The following is a 19754-nucleotide window of genomic DNA, read 5'->3' as shown; positions in this document are numbered from 1 at the left end:
ATCATCAAGGGTACCGCGGCATGGCTGCCACAGAGACTTTCCACTTTTGTGCATCTAGATACAAAAATAGTATGTGGGATTTGAAGAAGAAGACGACGAGTTGGTTTTTATATGCCAACTTTCTCTACCACTTAAGGGAGACTCAAACCGGCTTTCAGTCACCTTCCCTCTCCCCCACTGCCAACAAACATCCTGTGAGGTGGGTGGGGCTGAGAGAGTGTGACTAGGTCAAGGTCACCCACCTGGCTTCATGTGTAGGTATGGGGAAACAAATCCAGTTCACCAGGCTAGCCTCCGCCACTCACGTGGAGGAGTGGGGAATCAAACCCGGTTCTCCAGATCAGACTCCACTACTCTTAACCACCACACCATGCTGGCTTCCTCGTGGCTAAAAGTAGCAGCCGTTGTCTGTCCATCCTTGTTTCTTCCTTTATTTTGTTCAGAAGGGTAGCTACTGCTGTTTTGCTGGGTAGCCTTGCTGTGTACCCATTTTTGTCCGTTGGATAGTTGGACTCATGATAAGAACTCTCATTTGAGAGGAAAGGAGTTCTCTGCTTTCCTTCAGAAGCTGACATTGCCTTCATAACTGGGTGTCACAGAGACCTGAACATACAAGGGTGAAATAGAAAAAGTTCTCTTATTGTCTATAGTGTTGATGAACAATTTAACTAATTGATTAGTGAACAATTTAACTAACAATTTGAAAAAGCACTTTGCTACTTTTGAGCAGTGAACAGCTATTTGCCATGATATGGACATGAGACTCGGAGGAATGCAGAGGATTCTTTCTCTGTGTAGTAAAAGCAAAGGAGGTTAACATGTTTCTTACACCATGGAGAACCTGCCCTGTCAGAATCATTATAAAGGTAACTAATTACTCCGCTGGCAGTATGTCTTGACTAAACAGTATCATGGGATAATGGTCATATACATCTTGTCAGTTGATGTACAGCTGAGGATAAGGCTCTGACAATTTGAATAGTAGTAATAGGTGTCTGACATTTTGGTTATGAATATATATGTTCTTTATAAACAGGAGGGTTTTTATTGCGGTTCATGTGGAATGTAAAAGATGGATCGGTTCTTCACAATTTAATAAGGAGAGAGAAACTCATACAAGAAGCATAACTCTGCACCGAAAACATTAAAGTTGTAGAAATGGAATTTGCATGGTGGTGATTTTAGAAGTTGGGTTTTGTGAGGTAGGGTGCATTGTGGAATGTGAAATGGCAACAGGCTTAATAGGTAATTCACACACACAGAATAAAGTAGCAGTATTTTTTTTTTTTTTAAAAAAACTTTTTCTTTTACATTTTCAGTGAAAATGCCAAATGTAAAGAAGACAGCTGGGAAAAGAGGTCCTGCAAAGCGGAAACTTGCAGAAGAATTTTCTCCAGGAGAAGTTTTTACGGACACATCAAAGAAAGACTGGAAACTTGGACCGGTTATAGGCAAAGGAGGTTTTGGCTGCCTGTATCTTGGTAAAATTATTTAAATGGAAAACCTAGTTGGTTCTTGTAGGTTATCCGGGCTGTGTAACCGTGGTCTTGGAATTTTCTTTCCTGACGTTTCGCCAGCAACTGTGGCAGGCATCTTCAGAGTAGTAACACTGAAGGACAGTGTCTCTCAGTGTCAAGGGTGTAGGAAGAGTAATATATAGTCAGAAAGGGGTTGGGTTTGAGCTGAGTATTGTCCTGCAAAAGTAATGTGCTAATCATTGTCCTGTAAGTATCAAGATAATGTGCTAATGAGGGTGTGGTATGTTAATATGGAACCATTGTATCCTGAAGTGATCTGTTAATGTGTGTAATCCAAAACTAATCTGCATGGCTATTGTTGAATGTTGTCTTTGTTAGTCTGGAGGTTTTTTAGAACAGGAAGCCAAGCCTTCTAAAAAACCTCCAGACTAACAAAGACAACATTCAACAATAGCCATGCAGATTAGTTTTGGATTACACACATTAACAGATCACTTCAGGATACAATGGTTCCATATTAACATACCACACCCTCATTAGCACATTATCTTGATACTTACAGGACAATGATTAGCACATTACTTTTGCAGGACAATACTCAGCTCAAACCCAACCCCTTTCTGACTATATATTACTCTTCCTACACCCTTGACACTGAGAGACACTGTCCTTCAGTGTTACTACTCTGAAGATGCCTGCCACAGTTGCTGGCGAAACGTCAGGAAAGAAAATTCCAAGACCACGGTTACACAGCCCGGATAACCTACAAGAACCAATGAACTCTGACCGTGAAAGCCTTCGGAAAACCTAGTATTGATTCATTTGAAAAACTCCTAATGGTATTAAGGCATGCAAGCAGTGAAATTTGGTGAAAAATGCAACCTAACCTTATTTCTAGAGTTCTCGTTTGAGGGCTATTGAAATGCTCTTGTGTGCAGATATGTTTCTTCAGCCAAGTAAATTTCTGCTGCTTTTCCTGCCTGTTACTCATCACCTTCATGCCCTCCTTGTGTGCTTCTTTGAGGCACCCGGTTGCTCAAAACCAAACATTGGACTTGATGAATCAGTGAATCGTGAAAATTCTACCCTAGGCAAATTTTATACTGGGGTTTATTAGCAAAGAGATCGAAAATGAAATGTTTAGTATGATAACGCTCTTGTACAAAGGGATTAAAAGGAGATTAGATAACTTTGTGGTTGGATAGGACCATTATTGGCTGTTGACCCTGATAGCTGAATGGGATTTCCATTTTGAGGGGAAGTTTACCTCTGAATGCCAGTTACTGGGAAAGGGGGAAGCAACAGGGGGAAGGCTTTGATCTCTGTGCCCCTGATATACAACTTGGTGGGCATCTGGCCACTGAGAAACAGATGCTGAACTGATGGGCCATTGGTCTGATCCATCAGGGCTCTTACATTCTTTCGTCCTGATCAGCAATTCTGCTCTTAAGTGGTGATTTGATTTTGTAAGTCATGTTCAAGACATCTCAACTATAGATTTCCAAATGAATGCCTGGAACATTCATCCCAATAGAACTGTCATGGTTCAAAACATCTTCAGCACTGTTATTATGAGTTTTACTCTTCTCACTTGTTTAAATGTGGAAAAATTATTCTTTTGCAGTACTAAGTACAGTTGATGTCTGCTATCACTGCTAGAGTGAGAAGTGGTTCTGATTGAAAGGGACAGGCAGTTTAAATTTCCTCAGGCCCTGCTCTAGAAAACAGGTAGATGAATGAGGCTTTTTGCATTGAGGTGCTAAATTGTAGAACTTCTCTCTCTCTCTAAGCCTATTCAGTTTTAGGTGACAACATTCCTCTTTTCTAAGGTCTTTTGTCTGTTTTTCTAAACATTTTTGTTATGTCGTGGGGGAGTCTTGAATTTGCTGACATTCCCTTATTGTATCGTATAGTTATTTTAACATGATCCTTTAAGGAAAAGCATTTGCTCAAGTTTCACTTTTCACTTCTTGTATTAGTTGCTGGCTGTGGCTGGTTATGGCCTAGCAGGGCCCACACCAGGCCTTGCCTATGTCCTAATAAAATTCTGTTCTGTTTTGGTACTGGGTGCAGTTTTATTCAGTCTTCTCTTACTGATGTTATTTGCCCGTGTGACACAGGGGACAGTCATGCTAGGAAAAGTTGAGGGCAGCAGGAAAAGAGGAAGACCCAACAAGAGATGGATTGACTCAATAAAGGAAGCCACAGCCTTCAATTTGCAAGATCTGAGCAAGGCTGTCAAAGATAGGACATTTTGGAGGACTTTTATTCATAGGATCGCCATGAGTCGGAAGCGACTTGACAGCACTTAACGCACACACAACACAGGGGAGCTGGAAACCATTGAGCATGTATTTTTTAGATGTCCCCTCTACAAGTCAGCCGGCTTCAATATTATTGACCCTCTGATTAGGGAAATGGGCTCTGGTGATGAGGGTGAATGGACCAAAAGGTTTCTGCTGGGAGACAGCTCACCAATACCCACTCTGATTGCAAAATATTGTGCAGTAGCAATGAAGCTGTGTCGCCTTAATGTATATCTTTAATCTGTGGAATTGTAAAATTGGGTGATTCCTCCTTTGGCTGCCTTGGTTGTAAACATCTACTCTGTATGGTCAGTTTCTGTTTTACCTGTTTTATCTGGCATACTAGCCGCAAATAAAATATATTTATTTATTATTTACTGATGTTATGGTGGGCTGGTATAGTGTTGCAGATTTTAATAATTGTTTTCAATTTCTGGTTTTGCTGATCTCCTAATAGTTATTTCTAATCTGTTGGCTTTATTGATGATCTGGTCTGTATTATTTTTGTTGTTCCAACTTATTTTAATTTTTAACTGGAAATTGTTTTGAGAGCAATTTGGACAGAGTATGGAGCATAAATTTATTTATTCTACCACGTTGTAGCCACCATGGCAGTGCTACCTTTTTATCCCTATATAACTTTTTGTAATCTGTGGCTATTAATTGCCATATGATTCTCATGCAGAAAGTGACAGATTAATGAACTGCAAAGCAAATGAGTTTTGTGATGAGCTTTCAATATATGAAATAAATAGTAGCCTTTCTGAACTGCTGGGATTAAATGTGTTTCCAGATTATCAGAATTACCAGCCTTTATATAGAGCTTTGTGTTCAGATCACTTCATATATGTTATTGCAGAAATTCTTATAACATCCCTGAATACATAAGTTTGCGTTAACTAATTGTACAGAGTAAATAATTATTTATTAAGAAGATAGCCAGCATGGTGTAGTGGTTAAGGTGTTGGACTAGGACCTGGGAAACCCAGGTTCAAATTCCTGCTATTGCCTTGGAAACTTGCTCGGTGACCTTGGGCCAGTCACACGCTCCCAATCCTGACCCTGGCTAATATTTGGATGGGAGACCTCCAAAGAATACCAGGGTCGTGACACAGAAGCAGTCAATGGCAAACCACCTCCGAATGTCTCTTGCCTTGAAAAACCCCACTAGGGGTTGCCACAAATCAGCTGTGACTTGATGGCAAAAAAAGAAAAAAAGCATTCTCACCCTACTGATAAGAAACCTTTCATGTTTTCACAGCTGACATTAATTCTTCAAAACCAGTTGGCGGTGATGCGCCCTATGTTATAAAAGTGGTAAGTGAAGTCTTTATTTTGACCTAGTCGATATGCAGGTGATTCAGTACTAGACTGTGTTTGCCTATATAGAATATCATGAAAACACTAGAAGGAAGGAATCTTAGATTTGACTGTGCAGCAGGTCTGTGAAATTCTATAGTAAGGGAATTTTGTAACAGTTGTCTTTGTGCTGAAAAGACTCCCCAACACTGTAATTTCAAAGATGTTCGCTCACTCTGTTGTGCTGTCAGTTCAGTGCAGTACAGGTGATGTCTGGCTATAGGTTCTCTTTGCTGTTTTCAGATGCTCTGGCAAGTTGATCAGTTGCTTAAGAAATTAACCTTATTAATGCTGAGACCAATTGGAGGTGGGAAATTGGCTTGCAACTTTTGGGAGGTGTCCTAAGGCATCAGGTGTGCAGCCATAATGCTTGAGTCAGCAACCAGTTCTGGCCATGTGCCACTTCTCTAAGCCTGTACTGTTTATCACCTCCATCACTAGCAGGGTTTGAGGCAGTTAGAAAGGGGTTGGACACTGTAGGCCAGAGTGTACTTTAGGTCCCTTTCTAGTGTCAAGACATGCTCACGGAGGGCAGCAGCAAGAAGATTGGCTTGAAGCAGCAGGTGGCAGGCATGTGAGCAGCCGGGAGGGGGGATAGATTGGCTGCCAGATTGGCTGCCAGTTGATGAACCCTGCTTTAATGGTGTAGTGTCATGCCTGTTTTTGTGGGATCCTCTGTTTGGCAAAACGGAGGATCCTTGCCTGTTGGCTGCTTATTAGATTGGATGCTGTACTGTATCGCTGAAGTAGGGTACTGATAGTAGAGGTGGTTGCTCAGTCCTGCCCCTGTTGACACCCCACATCCATTTCTTCATCTCATAAGTTTGGTGCGTAGAATTCGATCCTGCATCTAAGACTGTAGGCTGTTCACTGAAGCAGTATCCCATGCTCTGTGCCCACTGATAAATTCTTACAACATAACAGGCAAAGGGGCATTTCATCGTCTCCTTACCCATGTGAATAGCACAAGACTGGCAAAGCTGCTGCTTTAGGAAGCTCATTCAGCTGACGCGCATAATAAGGAAAGGGTTGTGCCAAACCTTTTGTTGCTGTTCACACTGTTGTCTTGAGGGTTGAACATTGTGTGCCTCGTGTTCCAGCTGGGGGAGAGAGAGCACCTGAAGTGTGTGGATATGCTACGTGGGATCTGGTGCTATTTTGGGGCCAGGTTGGGAAGCTTCTAACTTGGTGTCATGCGAATTTGCCTGTACCTAGCTTTCTTTTATTTATAGAGTTACAGACATTATGAATCAATTAAGTTTACGTTTGTAAAAATAGTCTATACATCATGTCTTTGACTACTAAATGTATTGAAAAGCATTAATGCATAGTTCATTGGTGATGTATGTGTGGTTTTAAGAGGATGCTGATATAAACATTTTATTTATAGAGAATGTAAGTTCTAGGTGCCCTGCTTTAGTGTATAACCATAATGGAGATACATCGTGTTTAATAAATGAACACCTTTGATTATGTAGAATAGACAGTTTGAAAACAAAAATGTCTTTTAGAGATGGGGACATATGACCGCAGATATAGGTATGCTAAATACTTGTGTAAGTTTGAGTCTATTCTGGGCAAGACTGAGTTGATGTAGGTTAAATCAAGTTCATCTGTACATAGAAAGGATCTGGGAATTGGTGGAGGACACATTTAAATTTTGTTCATGTTTTTTTTGTTAGTATGGGAGGCCTTTTTCAGAACGAATTTATTTTATAGATAAAAATATCCTTCGTACTCAAACGACTGTACACTTTATTTAGAAATTTCTATGCTACGTCTCTGGACGTGGCAGCTTGCAAAATAAAACATAATCAAAACATAAAACCATAAAAGCTGTTAACAGTTAAAAACTCAGTATTAAAAACCCAGCCAAAGTGTTAAAAAAGCATAAAATGTTGAGCAGCTTAAAAAAGGAATATCATAAAACAGATCAGGCTAGAAGCAGACTAGAAAAATGCTGTTAAAAGGTCAACCCCTAATTAAAGCCCTGGGTAAAAAGTAGATAGATAATCTTTATTACGGTCAATGACCAGCACAAATGGTAAAAAGTAATGTTTTTGGCCTGGCACTTAAAGGAGCATAGGATAGGTGCCAGGTGAGCCTCAAGAGGAAGGGCGTTCCACAAGTACGATGCCACCATTTGGTATGTGCTTTAATAATGCACTTTGGAGGGTCCAAGCAAAAGTTCATAGGTAGGAACCCAAGAAATCAATTAAGCTGCACTAATGGAATGGCTCTTTTCCTGTTTCCATTCCTGCTGCAGTCCCCTGAAAAGTATTTCTTGAGATGGGAAGATGGCATGACATATGGCTTAGGGGTCCGGAGTAAGAAAATTGGCCGAGTTTGGATGTCACGCTACATATTTGCAATCCATAAATTCAAGCATGCTTTTAATTTAATTTTACTTACTAAAAATATTGCTACCCTGCCTTTCCTCTTGGCTCAAGATGGCTATGTAATTGCTTAAATTTTGAAAATCACTTATGTTTTAAACCAGGCTAAAGACTGCAAAGGGGTGAGGGGGGAGCCTTCCCATACACCCTACCCCTATAGTCTGGATGCAAACCGCCTCAGCCAATCTGAGAACTGTGCCTCATTTGATTTTAACGGCTGGGAACGAGCTTGCTTAAATTTTGAATATAACTTAGGTTTTCGATGGTTACATTAACATAAATGTTACACTCTTCTGAAGATTGTAGAAATGTTCATTTTTATTATTTTTGCAATACGTAACAGCTGTCCTGGAATGAAATTAGCCATTTTAACTAGTATCAAAGCATTTTCCTAGCAAGATGGATGTTGATTTTCTTTGTTCATTTAATTGCTTTTTTTAAAAAAGCTGACACATGTAACATGATTTTTAAAGGAGCCCAGTGAAAATGGACCTCTCTTTACTGAATTAAAGTTCTACATGCGTGCTGCTAAACCAGAGCTAAGTAAGTAGACTGTTGGGAGTTTTCATTCAACAAAACAATTCTATAGTCCTTTTTGAAAATAATTTGAACCTGGAGTCAGGTGTAGTGATAATTTGTATTAATGATTCATGGGCAACTGGAGCTATGGTTTATAGTGGTTTTCTAATGTTTAATTATAACTGGATTCTTAATTATAACTGGATGTTTCCTTATGAAGATTCAATGTTGTGTAGTTATTAAAGGTAATTGTTTATAAAACAGGGCTCACTAGACTGGAACACTTGCTCTTGTCCTTTTTCATACTAGAAGGTCACAGCCCATTGAGGCCACTGCTGCCATTAATTTCTGAGGCAAAGTAGAATTCTCATTGTAAAAGGTGATTGGTAGAAGGAAAACAAAAAATAAACAATTGTAATTAAATGATATACTTGAATTTTGGAGAGGGGAGGGACTTCAATGCCATAGAGTCCAATTGCCGAAGTGGCCATTTTTTTCCAGGTGAACTGATCTCTATAGGCTGGAGATCAGTTGTAATAGCAGGAGATCTCCAGCTAATGAAGCGGGTCAGTACGTTTCAGTGCCTGTGCTCAACCCCTTCCTGAAAAGAAGTAAGAAGTCAGTTAGACACCTAATAAGCAGGATTCAACTGCTTTCTTACAAGAGTAAGCTTTTTATTGAATAACTTCAAAATATGTATATGTATGTACAGTCTTAACATAATGTAGTATGTATATATGTAGATGGTTACAAAGTCTTTAAATGTTACAAAAGTTCAGACATTTTGAGTCTTAAACATGTTCATGTTGCAAGCAATCTTAAACAATCTCTATTTTACCTTATGAGAGTCTCAAACTTTAAAACAGTAAATAACATTTCATTCAGAAAATACAACAGTTACAGAAATCTGTAAAATGGTTAGTTCAGTAAATAAGATCTGATTTAGTTAAAAGTATCTTAATTCAAAGTATCTAGAATATCATAAGAATAAGTAGGCATACTTTACCCAATCATGTCATCTGTGAAACTCTCCAGTCCATGAGGACTGGAGAGATCTGAGAGTCCCCAGTCCATGCTAAGGATGGGTAGACCTCTAAGGCCCTCTATTCTCAACCCATGTAAGGATTTAATAGATCTTAGTGAAAGCTCCTTAATCCATGTAAGGATTAAGGAGATCTCAGTGCCGCCATACAAAGGATGGAGAGATCTATAAGAAGGGAGATAGGGAGCTCTTAGAACTTCCATGTCCACACAGAGACTTGGAAAGATCTAAGCTCCTCCAGTCTAACAGGACTGGAAAGCTCTAAGAGCCTCAATCCACTCAAGGATCAAGGTCTGAGAGCAGGGGATGGAGAGATCCATGAGCATCCTACCTACGCAAAGGTTGGAGATCTGGAAGCTCTAACTTAGGCTGGGAAGCTTCTTCTTTTATATCTTTTCAAGATCGGATTTTTCCCGACTTTATCTAATCTGATCTGAGAAATGCACTCTGAGTCTGTGCACAATTGCTGTATGTTTCCTGTGGCTGCAGTTTTTCTGGATGTGACCATATAAGGAGTTCCTTTTCCAGTAAGTTATTTATTGATCATAGCCACATTTACTAAACAGTCAGTTTATGTCTTTGTTATACATTTATAATGGTTGATTTTACCAGTATCTTCATCTCCTCAAGAACACGGTCAAAATGAATATATTTTCAACATTCTACTACCATTCTTTCATATTAAACCTTAAAATCCAATATAACATTTTACAACACCATTAGGTAATGTTTCAGACATCTGTTGCTGACTAGTCATTGTTAGGTAAAAATATTACTGTTTACAGTAAGGAAAAATACTACTGGATAAACATGAAGCGTAAAAAATCCAAGAGTGTAATTATTTTTCCAAAACGTAATTTTTCCAAAAGAGTCTCTTGGCGATGCATATCTAGGCTTGTCCAGTTTAAAGGGAATCAAACCTTGAAATGGTTTTTCAATGAACTTTAAATAGGAAGATTCTACAAACTCATCTGCTCCATATGTTCCCAAAGGCGTCTATATGGCCTAAAGGTACAGGACCGTAACACTAATACCTGGAGGTTGGCAACCCTATCTCCAGGTGAACTGCTCTCTGTCACGTGGAGATCAGTTGTATTAGCGGGAGATCTCCAGCTACCACCTGGAGGGTGGCAACCTTAAGAATAGCTAAGAACATAGAAGGAAATACATTAACAGTGGAGTTATGGTAGTATCCACTTGGTTACAGTGACATCCTGAGCAGAGTTATACCATTCTAACTACTCTGAAACAAATGGGCTTAGAAGGGTGTAAGTCTTCTCAGAATTGCACTTTTAACGCCATTGATTTCAATGGGAGAGATGTACAGTACAGTCATATGCCGATGTTCATGTAAACCTATTGTTTTCAGCGAGTTTTGCCTGGAGTAATGTGACATAGTATTGCACTGTTAAGCAAGACCCCTAGCTCTTTCTTTAAAATTGGGTGAAAAGTTGGCTGTCGTCCTTAATGCCTTAAATGTTCAGTTATTACTATCACTATTCATAGATGTTAATTCACTTTCTGTCTTGTTTATCAGATTCACACACTTTGGTCTTGCATTCAAATGGTAACGTCTTATTTGAAGAAAGTTGTAACTGAATGTTTGGTAACTGCTTATATTTTTTAGTTCGGAAATGGATTGCTTCTCACAAATTGAAATACATAGGTGTACCAAGATACTGGGGTTCTGGCTTGCATGAAAAGAATGGCAAAAGGTACAAACCCTATCTTCAAGTATATAGGATTTTTTCATAACTATGCTCCAACAGCCATTGTGTAAACCTAACCCTGTGGGCATCCATACTCATGTTTATTACTGCATAGTTAAAGCAATCATAGTTAGCATAGTTAAAGCAATCATAGTTAAAGCAATCTTAATTGATATTAATAGAGGATTGAATATACTGTATACATACTTGCAGAGGGCTCTTCTTAGTACATGAATTCTATACATTTTAGAAATATTTGAGCATTTTATGGGGGTCTGCTTATAAATAATGTACCTTAGTAGATGTCTTATTAGACATATACTCTACTTTCTCCTCCAATGGCTCCAATTTACTCCTTAGACAGAATTTGTATTGAGTAAACATGAAGAGATCAGTCCAGACTCATGGATGTTAGTCTGTGCTGATCTCTTTATGGTTATTCTATAAAAATTCTGTTTAAAGAGTAAATTGGATCCATTGTAGAAGAAAGCAGGGTATAAATGTAGCTGCACCTGGTTTTAAAATACCACTTTCTAATGTGTTGCTCAGCTGAAAAAGAATAATTTAGAACAGAATAAGATTTACAAGGGCAAGTGGGTACAATTGCTCTTTCATGGCCATTATCCAAAAGATGCAGAGCTAGAATCACAAACATTGTTTTTAGAACAGTGGCCAAATGCCACTATAAAGTACTTTTTTAAAAAACCCAGATGGTAATTATCAAATATTTTGATTTAAGTATGTGAAATCAATTTTATGGATAGTAGTAATCTCAGTGTAATTCATCTTATTTGGCTGTTTTTCTATTTTCGGTATTTTATATTCTTTTTGTATTAATGTTTTTGTATGTGGTGTGTGTTTTTTTTTGTATTGGTTATTATATTATAAAATTTTTAAAAAATATTAAAGTGCTTTTTAAAATTATACTAATTCTAACACAAGCCCCATGGCGCAGAGTGTTAAGCTGCAGTACTGCAGTCAAAAGCTCTGCTCACAACCTGAGTTAGATCCCGATGGAAGTTGGTTTCAGGTAGCCGGCTCAAGGTTGACTCAGCCTTCCATCCTTTCGAGGTCGGTGAAATGAGTACCCAGCTTGCTGGGGGTAAAGGGAAGATGACTGGGGAAGGCACTGGCAAACCACCCCACAAACAAAGTCTGCCTTGGAAACATTGGGATGTGACGTCACCCCATGGGTCAGGAATGACTCGGTGCTTGCACAGGGGACCTTTACCTTTACCTTAATTCTAAAAATCAGCGTCCAGAGATGGAGGGTGCTGCTGTTAAGAAGGTATAGAAAGCACTGATTAATTCCTGATTAGTTCAAACCCCTTATAGATAGAGAAAGGGGCTTGCTGCATTATGGTCAGTATCATTGTGTTTCAAAGCACACAATTTTAAATACACGTGTGAATTTTCCTAAAGTCTATGTTCCTTTCTTCTTGAAATCAGCTACAGATTTATGGTAATGGACAGATTTGGAAAAGATCTTCAGAAGATTTTTGAAGAAAAAGGAAAGCAATTTACACGCAAAACTGTATTACAGTTGGGCTTAAGAATGGTAAGTAAAGGGGGAAAAAACCACCAATTTGTTTTTACTGCTAGTTGGTGTAATTTCTTTGTGTTCATGGTTAAATTTCTAAAGGGTAGAGGCCCTCTACTGGTTGGAGTTGAATATTTTGTCTGACTTTGTTCTGTGTTTGTGCTTTTGCTAGCTTGATATTTTGGAATTCATTCATGAACACGAATATGTACATGGAGACATCAAGGCCTCCAATCTTCTCCTGAGCTATAAGACCCCACATCAGGTACTTTCTGCTTTTCCTTTCTTCAGTGTTTTAAGATATTGTTTTAAAGAAAGTGGCGCTACTGTGAACCTCACCAAAAATCTGGCCTTTATGACTGTGTACAGCATTAATATTTCTGCTTGACATTTATATCTAGTTAATGTTGTACATTTTTTTATTCACTTTGCTGGCAGTTGATCAAATTGGCTATTCTGCCCTGAATAATATTCAAGAGAACGCTCACAGTACAAAACGAATTTCAAATAGCTATTTGGGGGTGGAAGTTTAAAATTATATAGTACACTGGTGAATTATGTTTGCCTGTCTGCTTTGTCAATTTTTTATTTCCTTTGTTTGAAGAATCCATCAAGCATAAATGTTACTTGGAGAACTTGATTTTTAACATGTTGATTATTCAAATCAATTGGTTTATAGAAATATCTGTAGCTGTCTAATTTTATTATAATATTTTTTTTACCTCTTTAGTATTTGGCAAATGCACACACGAAGTCCATAATTTTCCCTGATCAGGTGCGGATCTCAGAGTGAATAAACTAATGCTAGTTCTTTGAGATACCCTAGCAGATTAAGCAGCGTTACAAATAAATCCACAAAATGTATTAGTCCTCAAAGTTACGTTGCTTCTGTCAGCACACACCCATGGATTTAAGAGTTGTAGGGACCATCTCACTCCAGTCTTGGCCCACCTACACTGGCTTCCAGTTTGTTTCTGGGCACAATGCTTGTCTTGACCATCAGATCCCTATATGGTTTGGGACCAACATATTTGAAGGACCTTGTAATCCCTTACAAACCTGCCCAATTTTTAGAGGTCCTGCTTTGGGGTCCCCAGCCTTCTGAGATCAGGCATTTGGCAACCCAGGAAAGGTCCTTCTCTGTCATGGCACCAGAGTTCTGGAACTCTCTCCCCAGGGAGATTCGTCTGTCGCCTTCTGTTGCTGTCTTCCGCCAGCGGGTGAAGACTTTTTTGTTTCGTTTGGCATTCCTTCCTAACCAAAGTTTTTAAGTTTTGTATGTATTTTAACTGTTTTATATGTATTTTAACCTTTTTGAAAACTCTTTAAAAATTGTTTTAATGAGGTATGTTTGGGGGTTGTTATTTTAACAATTTTATAATATAATTTTATCTTGCATGTTTTAAATTGTTAGCCGCCTTGGCGGTCCTTGTAATAACAGAAAGCCAGGATATAATTTTTTTAAAAATTATAAATTGTCCCTGGTCTGGATTGCCCAGGCTAGCTGGATCTTGTCAGGTCTCCGAACCTAAGCACAGTCAGACCTGGTCAGTATTTGGATAGGAGACCACCAAGGGATGCTAGGGTCGCCACTCAGAGGCAGGCAGTGGCAAGCCACCTCTGAACATCTCTTGCCTTGAATGACAATAATAATTAATAATAATAATTTAGTGGAGTACCTAAATTGATCATTTTTTTAAATACTAGAATGAATGTTTAGAACACGTTTGAAGATGGAATGCAGGTTCCTGAGGATTATGATGTACTGGAAACTGTACCAAAATATAGTCCTTTTAAATCTTTGGAAGTAGCTTTAGATGCATGTAAATGTCTATTTATCTAAATGCATTTGGGATTTTAATAGGTGTATTTAGTGGATTATGGCCTGGCATATCGATACTCTCCAGAAGGCACTCACAAGGATTACAAAGAGGATCCGAAGCGGTGTCATGATGGAACCCTTGAATATACTAGTATTGATGCACACAAGGGGGTGGGTAAGTGATTTTCTTCCCCTTGTGCAGTATTTCTGAACACAGTGGATATACCATCGAGTGGGTCGAGTTTGTTGCCCTGTGAAAACAATTTAGTTAACCGATCTTAACTTTCTGTTATTGGAGGATGAATATACTGAAGGTTTCTACCCGGAGAGATGTGGTTCAGCTGCTTCCATACTAGGTGGCTGCATCCCCTGAGTGCACCTAAAGAGGTGTTTGAATTCTGGCCATAGTCTTCTCTGACCCCTCTTGAAAACCTTGTTAACTTTGTACCTAACCTCCTGTTCTCTGAAATTATATAGCCAGGCCTTTGGTAACTGTGAATTATCCATCCCACACTTCTCCCTTTATTGATGATGCTGGAATCATGACCCAGACTTGAGCCTTCTATGATAATAGGTCTGTTATGAATATGCAAACTAGTAAATACCATGCAGATTTTCAGTATGTAATGTACATTAATACATCCTTTGCTGGTCTTCTGTGTCCATGCTATGTCTGACTGTTAGTTTTGAAAACTTGTTTGGAACGTCAGAGGTACATTCTATAATTCATAATACATTGTGTGTTTTTTTATTTTTTTGTTTGTAGCTCCATCAAGGCGTGGTGACCTGGAAATTCTGGGTTATTGTTTGATCTATTGGCTTAGTGGTCATCTGCCTTGGGAAGACAACCTGAAGGATCCCAGTTATGTCAGAGACTCAAAAATTAGGTAAATCACTCTGTTTCACGGAATGGAAAAAAAACCTTGAAGTTTAGCATGAAATGTTGGGTTAATACTAAGTGTCGCAAGAAGGGATGAGTATTCTGCATTTTGTGGAGAACTGAATAAGTGAACAAATAGGTCCCTTTCCACCTCTCCATGCGAAGGTAACCAGGCCTCCTGTATCAACAGGTTACGTAGTATTTGAGAGTAGGAATAAATGGTCAGTTCTCACAATGAGGGAATGTGAGCAGTGGGGTCCCTCAGAGATCTGGGTTGGGACCAGTGCTTTTCAACCTGTTCATCAATGGCCCGGAGTTGAGGGTGAAAAAAGAGGTGGCCAAGTTTACAGATGACACCAAATTATTTAGGGTGGTTAAAACATAATTGTACTGTGAAGAGCTCCAAAATGATCTCTTCAAACTGGAGGAATGGGGATTAAAATGGCAAATGAGATTCAATGTGAGCAGGTGTAAACTGATGCATATTGGGGCAAAAAATCCCAACTTCACATATACATTGATGGGATCTGTGCTGGCAGCAACAGACCAAGAAAGAGATCTTGGGGCTGTAGTGGATAGCTCGATGAAGATGTCAACCCAGTGTGTAGCTGCTGTGAAAAAGGCAAATTCCATGCTGACCATAGTTAGACAGGGAATAGAGAATAAAACTGCTGCTATCATACTGCCCTTGGACAAATCTATGGTGAGACCACACTTGGAATACTGTGTACAGTTCTGGTCACCACACCGAAAAAAAGATATTGCAAAGCTTGAGAAGGTGCAGAAAAGAGCAACCAAAATGATCAGTGAGGTAGATCAACTGCCCTATGAGGAGTGGTTAAAACACTTATGGCTGTTTAGCTTGGAAAGAAGGCGGTTAAGGGGAGACATGATGGAGGTCTATGAAATTATGCATGGTATGGAGAGAGTGTACTGGGAGAAGCTTTTCTCCCTCTCTCATAATACTAGAATGCAGGGTCATCTGCTGAAGCTGGAGAGGGAAAGATTCAAAACAGATAAAAGGAAGTATTTTTTCACGCAACACACGGTTAAATTGTGGAACTCCTTGCCCCAGGGTGTGGTGATGGCTGCCAACTTCAAAGGCTTTAAGAGGAGAGTGGACATGTTCATGGAGGAAAGGGGTATTCTGGGCTACTAGTAAAAATGGCTACAAGTCATTATGCATACCTATTCCCTCCAGGATTAGAGGAGCATGCCTATTACGTGCTGTGGAACACAGGCAGGATAATGCTGCTGCAGTTGCCTTGTTTGTGGGCTTCCTAGAGAGGCACCTGGTTGCCCACTGTGTGAATAGACTGCTAGACTTGATGGTCCTTGGTCTGATCCAGCATGGCTTTTCTTGTGTTCTTATATTCTTATTTGGTGAAAATCCCCATACTATGTGCATTCAAATGGCTGTTTATTAAAATATTCCTCCTTTGTCCATCTTTCAAGGTGGCATACAAACTCAAATTTAAAATAAATACCAGAACCCCCCCCCCCCCCAAAATAACCCCTTCCCTTAAAATACTCTTATCTGTTAGAGGGCCTGTGACGAGTCCACCAAAATACTAAATCACTGACCCACTTGGGCAAAACATAGGAATCAGGTCCTAGTTTTCAAATTATAGTTACCCGCCACTGCATATAGCTGTTTGTCAATTTGCCTGTTCTTGCTGCTTGGAAGTTGTTATTCCACTTTCCAACATAAGGTTCTGATTATTTCGCTGTTTTGAGTCTGGTATTAAATAAAGTTGTCTGCATTGGAGAATGAGAGAGTTTATTAGATATGGAGATACAAGACTGGCTCCATTTTTGCAACCGTAATTTGAAAGGCAGCAAAATCCAGGAAAGAAACAAGGTGGTTGTTCTTTTAAATGTAAGTTAGTGTGTTGCTTGCTTCTCTCAGGTATACAGATAATATTGCAGAACTGATGAGAAAGTGCTTCGCTGAAAAAGATAAACCAGGTAGGAAGTTCCAAATTGAATAGTAGTCTGTAATAAAACACAGTTCTCTAATTTAAAAAAAACACTTTTAATATTGATGTCTTGGTGGGGGTGGGATTGCTAAAACAAAACCAGCCGTCCTTTCTTTTCCTTTATCTCTCTGTTGTTTTGAAGATTTGAATACATTGTTCAGAAATTTTCCGGGATACATTTGTCAAGAAGAACTGAAATGACAGCTTGAATAATGTGCCTAATATTTGTGCATCAGAACTTTTCCCTATAGTATAGAATGTAAATAAAGTTGAAGTTTTCTTAAAACCGGGGGATCTAAAGAACTAGCTTGCAGGGCATTCCTTTTCTGAACAGAGAGCAAAGTCCTCAGCCATTAGGGCAGTTCTCTCACTGACTTTAACAGGATCTGAGCAGTATTCAGATTCTCCAAGATCTACCAAGTATGATTCATACATTGCTCTCTGGCTGTCTGGCTTTCAGCTCATCACACGTTTCAGTTGCTTCAGATTCCAAATAAGTGCATTTGTGTGGCAATCAAACTGAAGATTTTGGGTGTTAAATACAAAAAAAAAATGCTTTTGATAAAATTAAAAACCCCTATACTAGTTGAGTCAAGAAACTACAACTAGCTGACAGAAGGCTGTTTCTTCTAGAAGAAATCAATTTGAAAAGCAGCCCAACTTGATAAGCAGTACTGATGGTGCAATTGGGAAATGCTTTGTAAGCTTTTCTTCCAGAAGCCAAGTTGCTTTTGTGGGTTAAAGACATTTTTAAATGTTTTCTTCCCTGTAATATTTTCTTCTTTAAATGCTGGTATGGTTTTGTGATGTTCATGTTCTGTAGAATAGCTGTGATTGTGTGGTATAATAATCACAAGGGGTTTTTAGCTGTTCCTAGACTTATCCCATAAGCTTATAATATACATGTTTGAATTGTAAATCTGCTTAGATAGATTTCGTAACCATTTTCTTCAGGTGAAATAGCCAGGTACATGGAAAAGGTGATGGATTTGAATTATACTGAAAAGCCACCGTATCAGCAGTTACGAGAAATACTTCTTCATGGTCTCAAGGACATTGGTCAGAAGGATGATGGTATATTGGACTTCAGTATTTCTGAGAATGGAGATGTTCCAGCAAAACCTGCACTTAAGGTCTTTATTTCTTAATTCAAATCAGTGTCTAATGATTCTTGTTTCCAGCCGAAGAAAGAATGAGTGCTGATGGGAAGAATGAGTGCCGATGAAAATAGGTGTCAGACAGGTGCCATCGAGAGTGGAAGAGGGAGGGCAGGACAAATGTACACTTGAGACTACAGCCATATTTCATGAGCACATAACTTGTTCAATCTTATTGTCACTGGCTGGTATCCAAAGAGCTACTTTAGGCACGCCCAGGAGTTTGCACTCACCCCACGGGAGTTTTTACTTTTTGGTAGAGATTTCCGTGTCATATCATCGAGTGCTTTTGAAGCATCACTCTGTACCGCATCGGGGGCTAATGTCTAAAAAACATGTGTCCTAGGGGACTTCGGGCTTCTAATAGCAGGTTACATATGGCTCTTTTGGATCCTGGCCAGTATCTGCCATGAAATTTGATGAGAGAAAAAGTTTGAACGAAGCAGGTATAATTTTTGTATGCATTAAGAACAGTAATGGAATTGTTTAGTTGTAAAGACGTCTCAGTGATGATGACAGTTTTGAAGCAGTGTTAAAGGTCTAGTAGAAAGGGATAGATCCTATCACTCTACTCAGGCTAAGTGCAGAGCCTTCCTGTGGTGTAAAGTTAATTGGAAAGGTAGAATCCAAGCCATTGTGGAGAAGTTGCAGAAATGGATCTGCCTTCCATTAGCAACCCTCTGAAAAGACACTGCTGAGGGTTGGGGGGACCCTCTTGAACAGTGTACTGGGCGGCATTGGGGGGCTGCAACAAGAAAGGAGAATTTTGATACGCACCCCCCCCTCCACTCTTGTACTTTACAGAAAATTTTAATTACTGTACCCAAGAACCTCTTTGTTAGGATTAGTAATGCAACATTTCTTGTATTTACCCAATCTAAATGCTGGCTTCCTGTTGTTCAATGTCCGTGTGTTTGCTCTGAATTCACAAGTGTTCCGTGCCTTTGTATTCATGTCAGGAAGAATAATTCTATGCAATAGGATACCTGTTTATATTACAGAAAAGCCTGAACGTAAATACATTTATTGACAAAGATGTCATTCATTTAATGGCTTTATTTAGGATTCTAGTGTAAAACTTAGCTTGAGAACGGAACGACTGAAACTGAATTATACAGGAGGCAACACCATGGTATATCGTAGAAATAAGAATGTTTTTTATTGTGAACACAGTCTTGACACTGGAAAGCCTGGTCCAGACTGTTCATTAATATACATGAAATTAGTAGTTGGGCTGACTCGTCCAGGCTGCGAGTCTGAAAGCTGGAAACTGAAAATCTCTTAGTTTAACTATTGTCATTTATGCATGGGAGTTTTACCTGAGGTTTGTTGCTCGCTGGGCCCACACTTTCCTGTTGGGAATCTATGCACCAGCAGTCTCCAAGCTCAAATCAAGTCCCACCCCTTTAAATACTGCTTTGTAATTGGCTTTTCTTGTAGTGCTTACTATGAGAGAAAATCCCCCCCAAACCCAATTGCCACATAAAAAAGCATTTTTGAGAACAGCAACATAAAAAACAGAACAATCTGAAGGGGGGGGGGAGAATTCAAGCCTTGTTTTTTGAAA

General features: G+C 39.2%; 1 protein-coding gene across 1 annotated transcript in view; it reads left to right on the top strand.

Moving 5' to 3' along the window:
- Positions 1-1324: 1324 nt before the first annotated feature.
- Positions 1325-19754, top strand: part of VRK1 (VRK serine/threonine kinase 1) — a 37637-nt gene continuing 19207 nt past the window's right edge. Inside the window, exons 1-10 of the mRNA XM_056851106.1 lie at positions 1325-1481; positions 5046-5101; positions 8013-8082; positions 10728-10815; positions 12259-12367; positions 12522-12614; positions 14214-14346; positions 14938-15058; positions 16961-17019; positions 17985-18163. Coding sequence (XP_056707084.1) covers positions 1325-1481; positions 5046-5101; positions 8013-8082; positions 10728-10815; positions 12259-12367; positions 12522-12614; positions 14214-14346; positions 14938-15058; positions 16961-17019; positions 17985-18163 — 1065 coding nt within the window. The remainder of the gene's footprint in view (positions 1482-5045; positions 5102-8012; positions 8083-10727; positions 10816-12258; positions 12368-12521; positions 12615-14213; positions 14347-14937; positions 15059-16960; positions 17020-17984; positions 18164-19754) is intronic.

This window comes from Euleptes europaea, chromosome 6, assembly GCF_029931775.1.
Source record: "Euleptes europaea isolate rEulEur1 chromosome 6, rEulEur1.hap1, whole genome shotgun sequence".
Taxonomy (NCBI): Eukaryota; Metazoa; Chordata; class Lepidosauria; order Squamata; family Sphaerodactylidae; genus Euleptes; species Euleptes europaea.
This window is presented reverse-complemented; position numbering and strand designations above follow the sequence as displayed.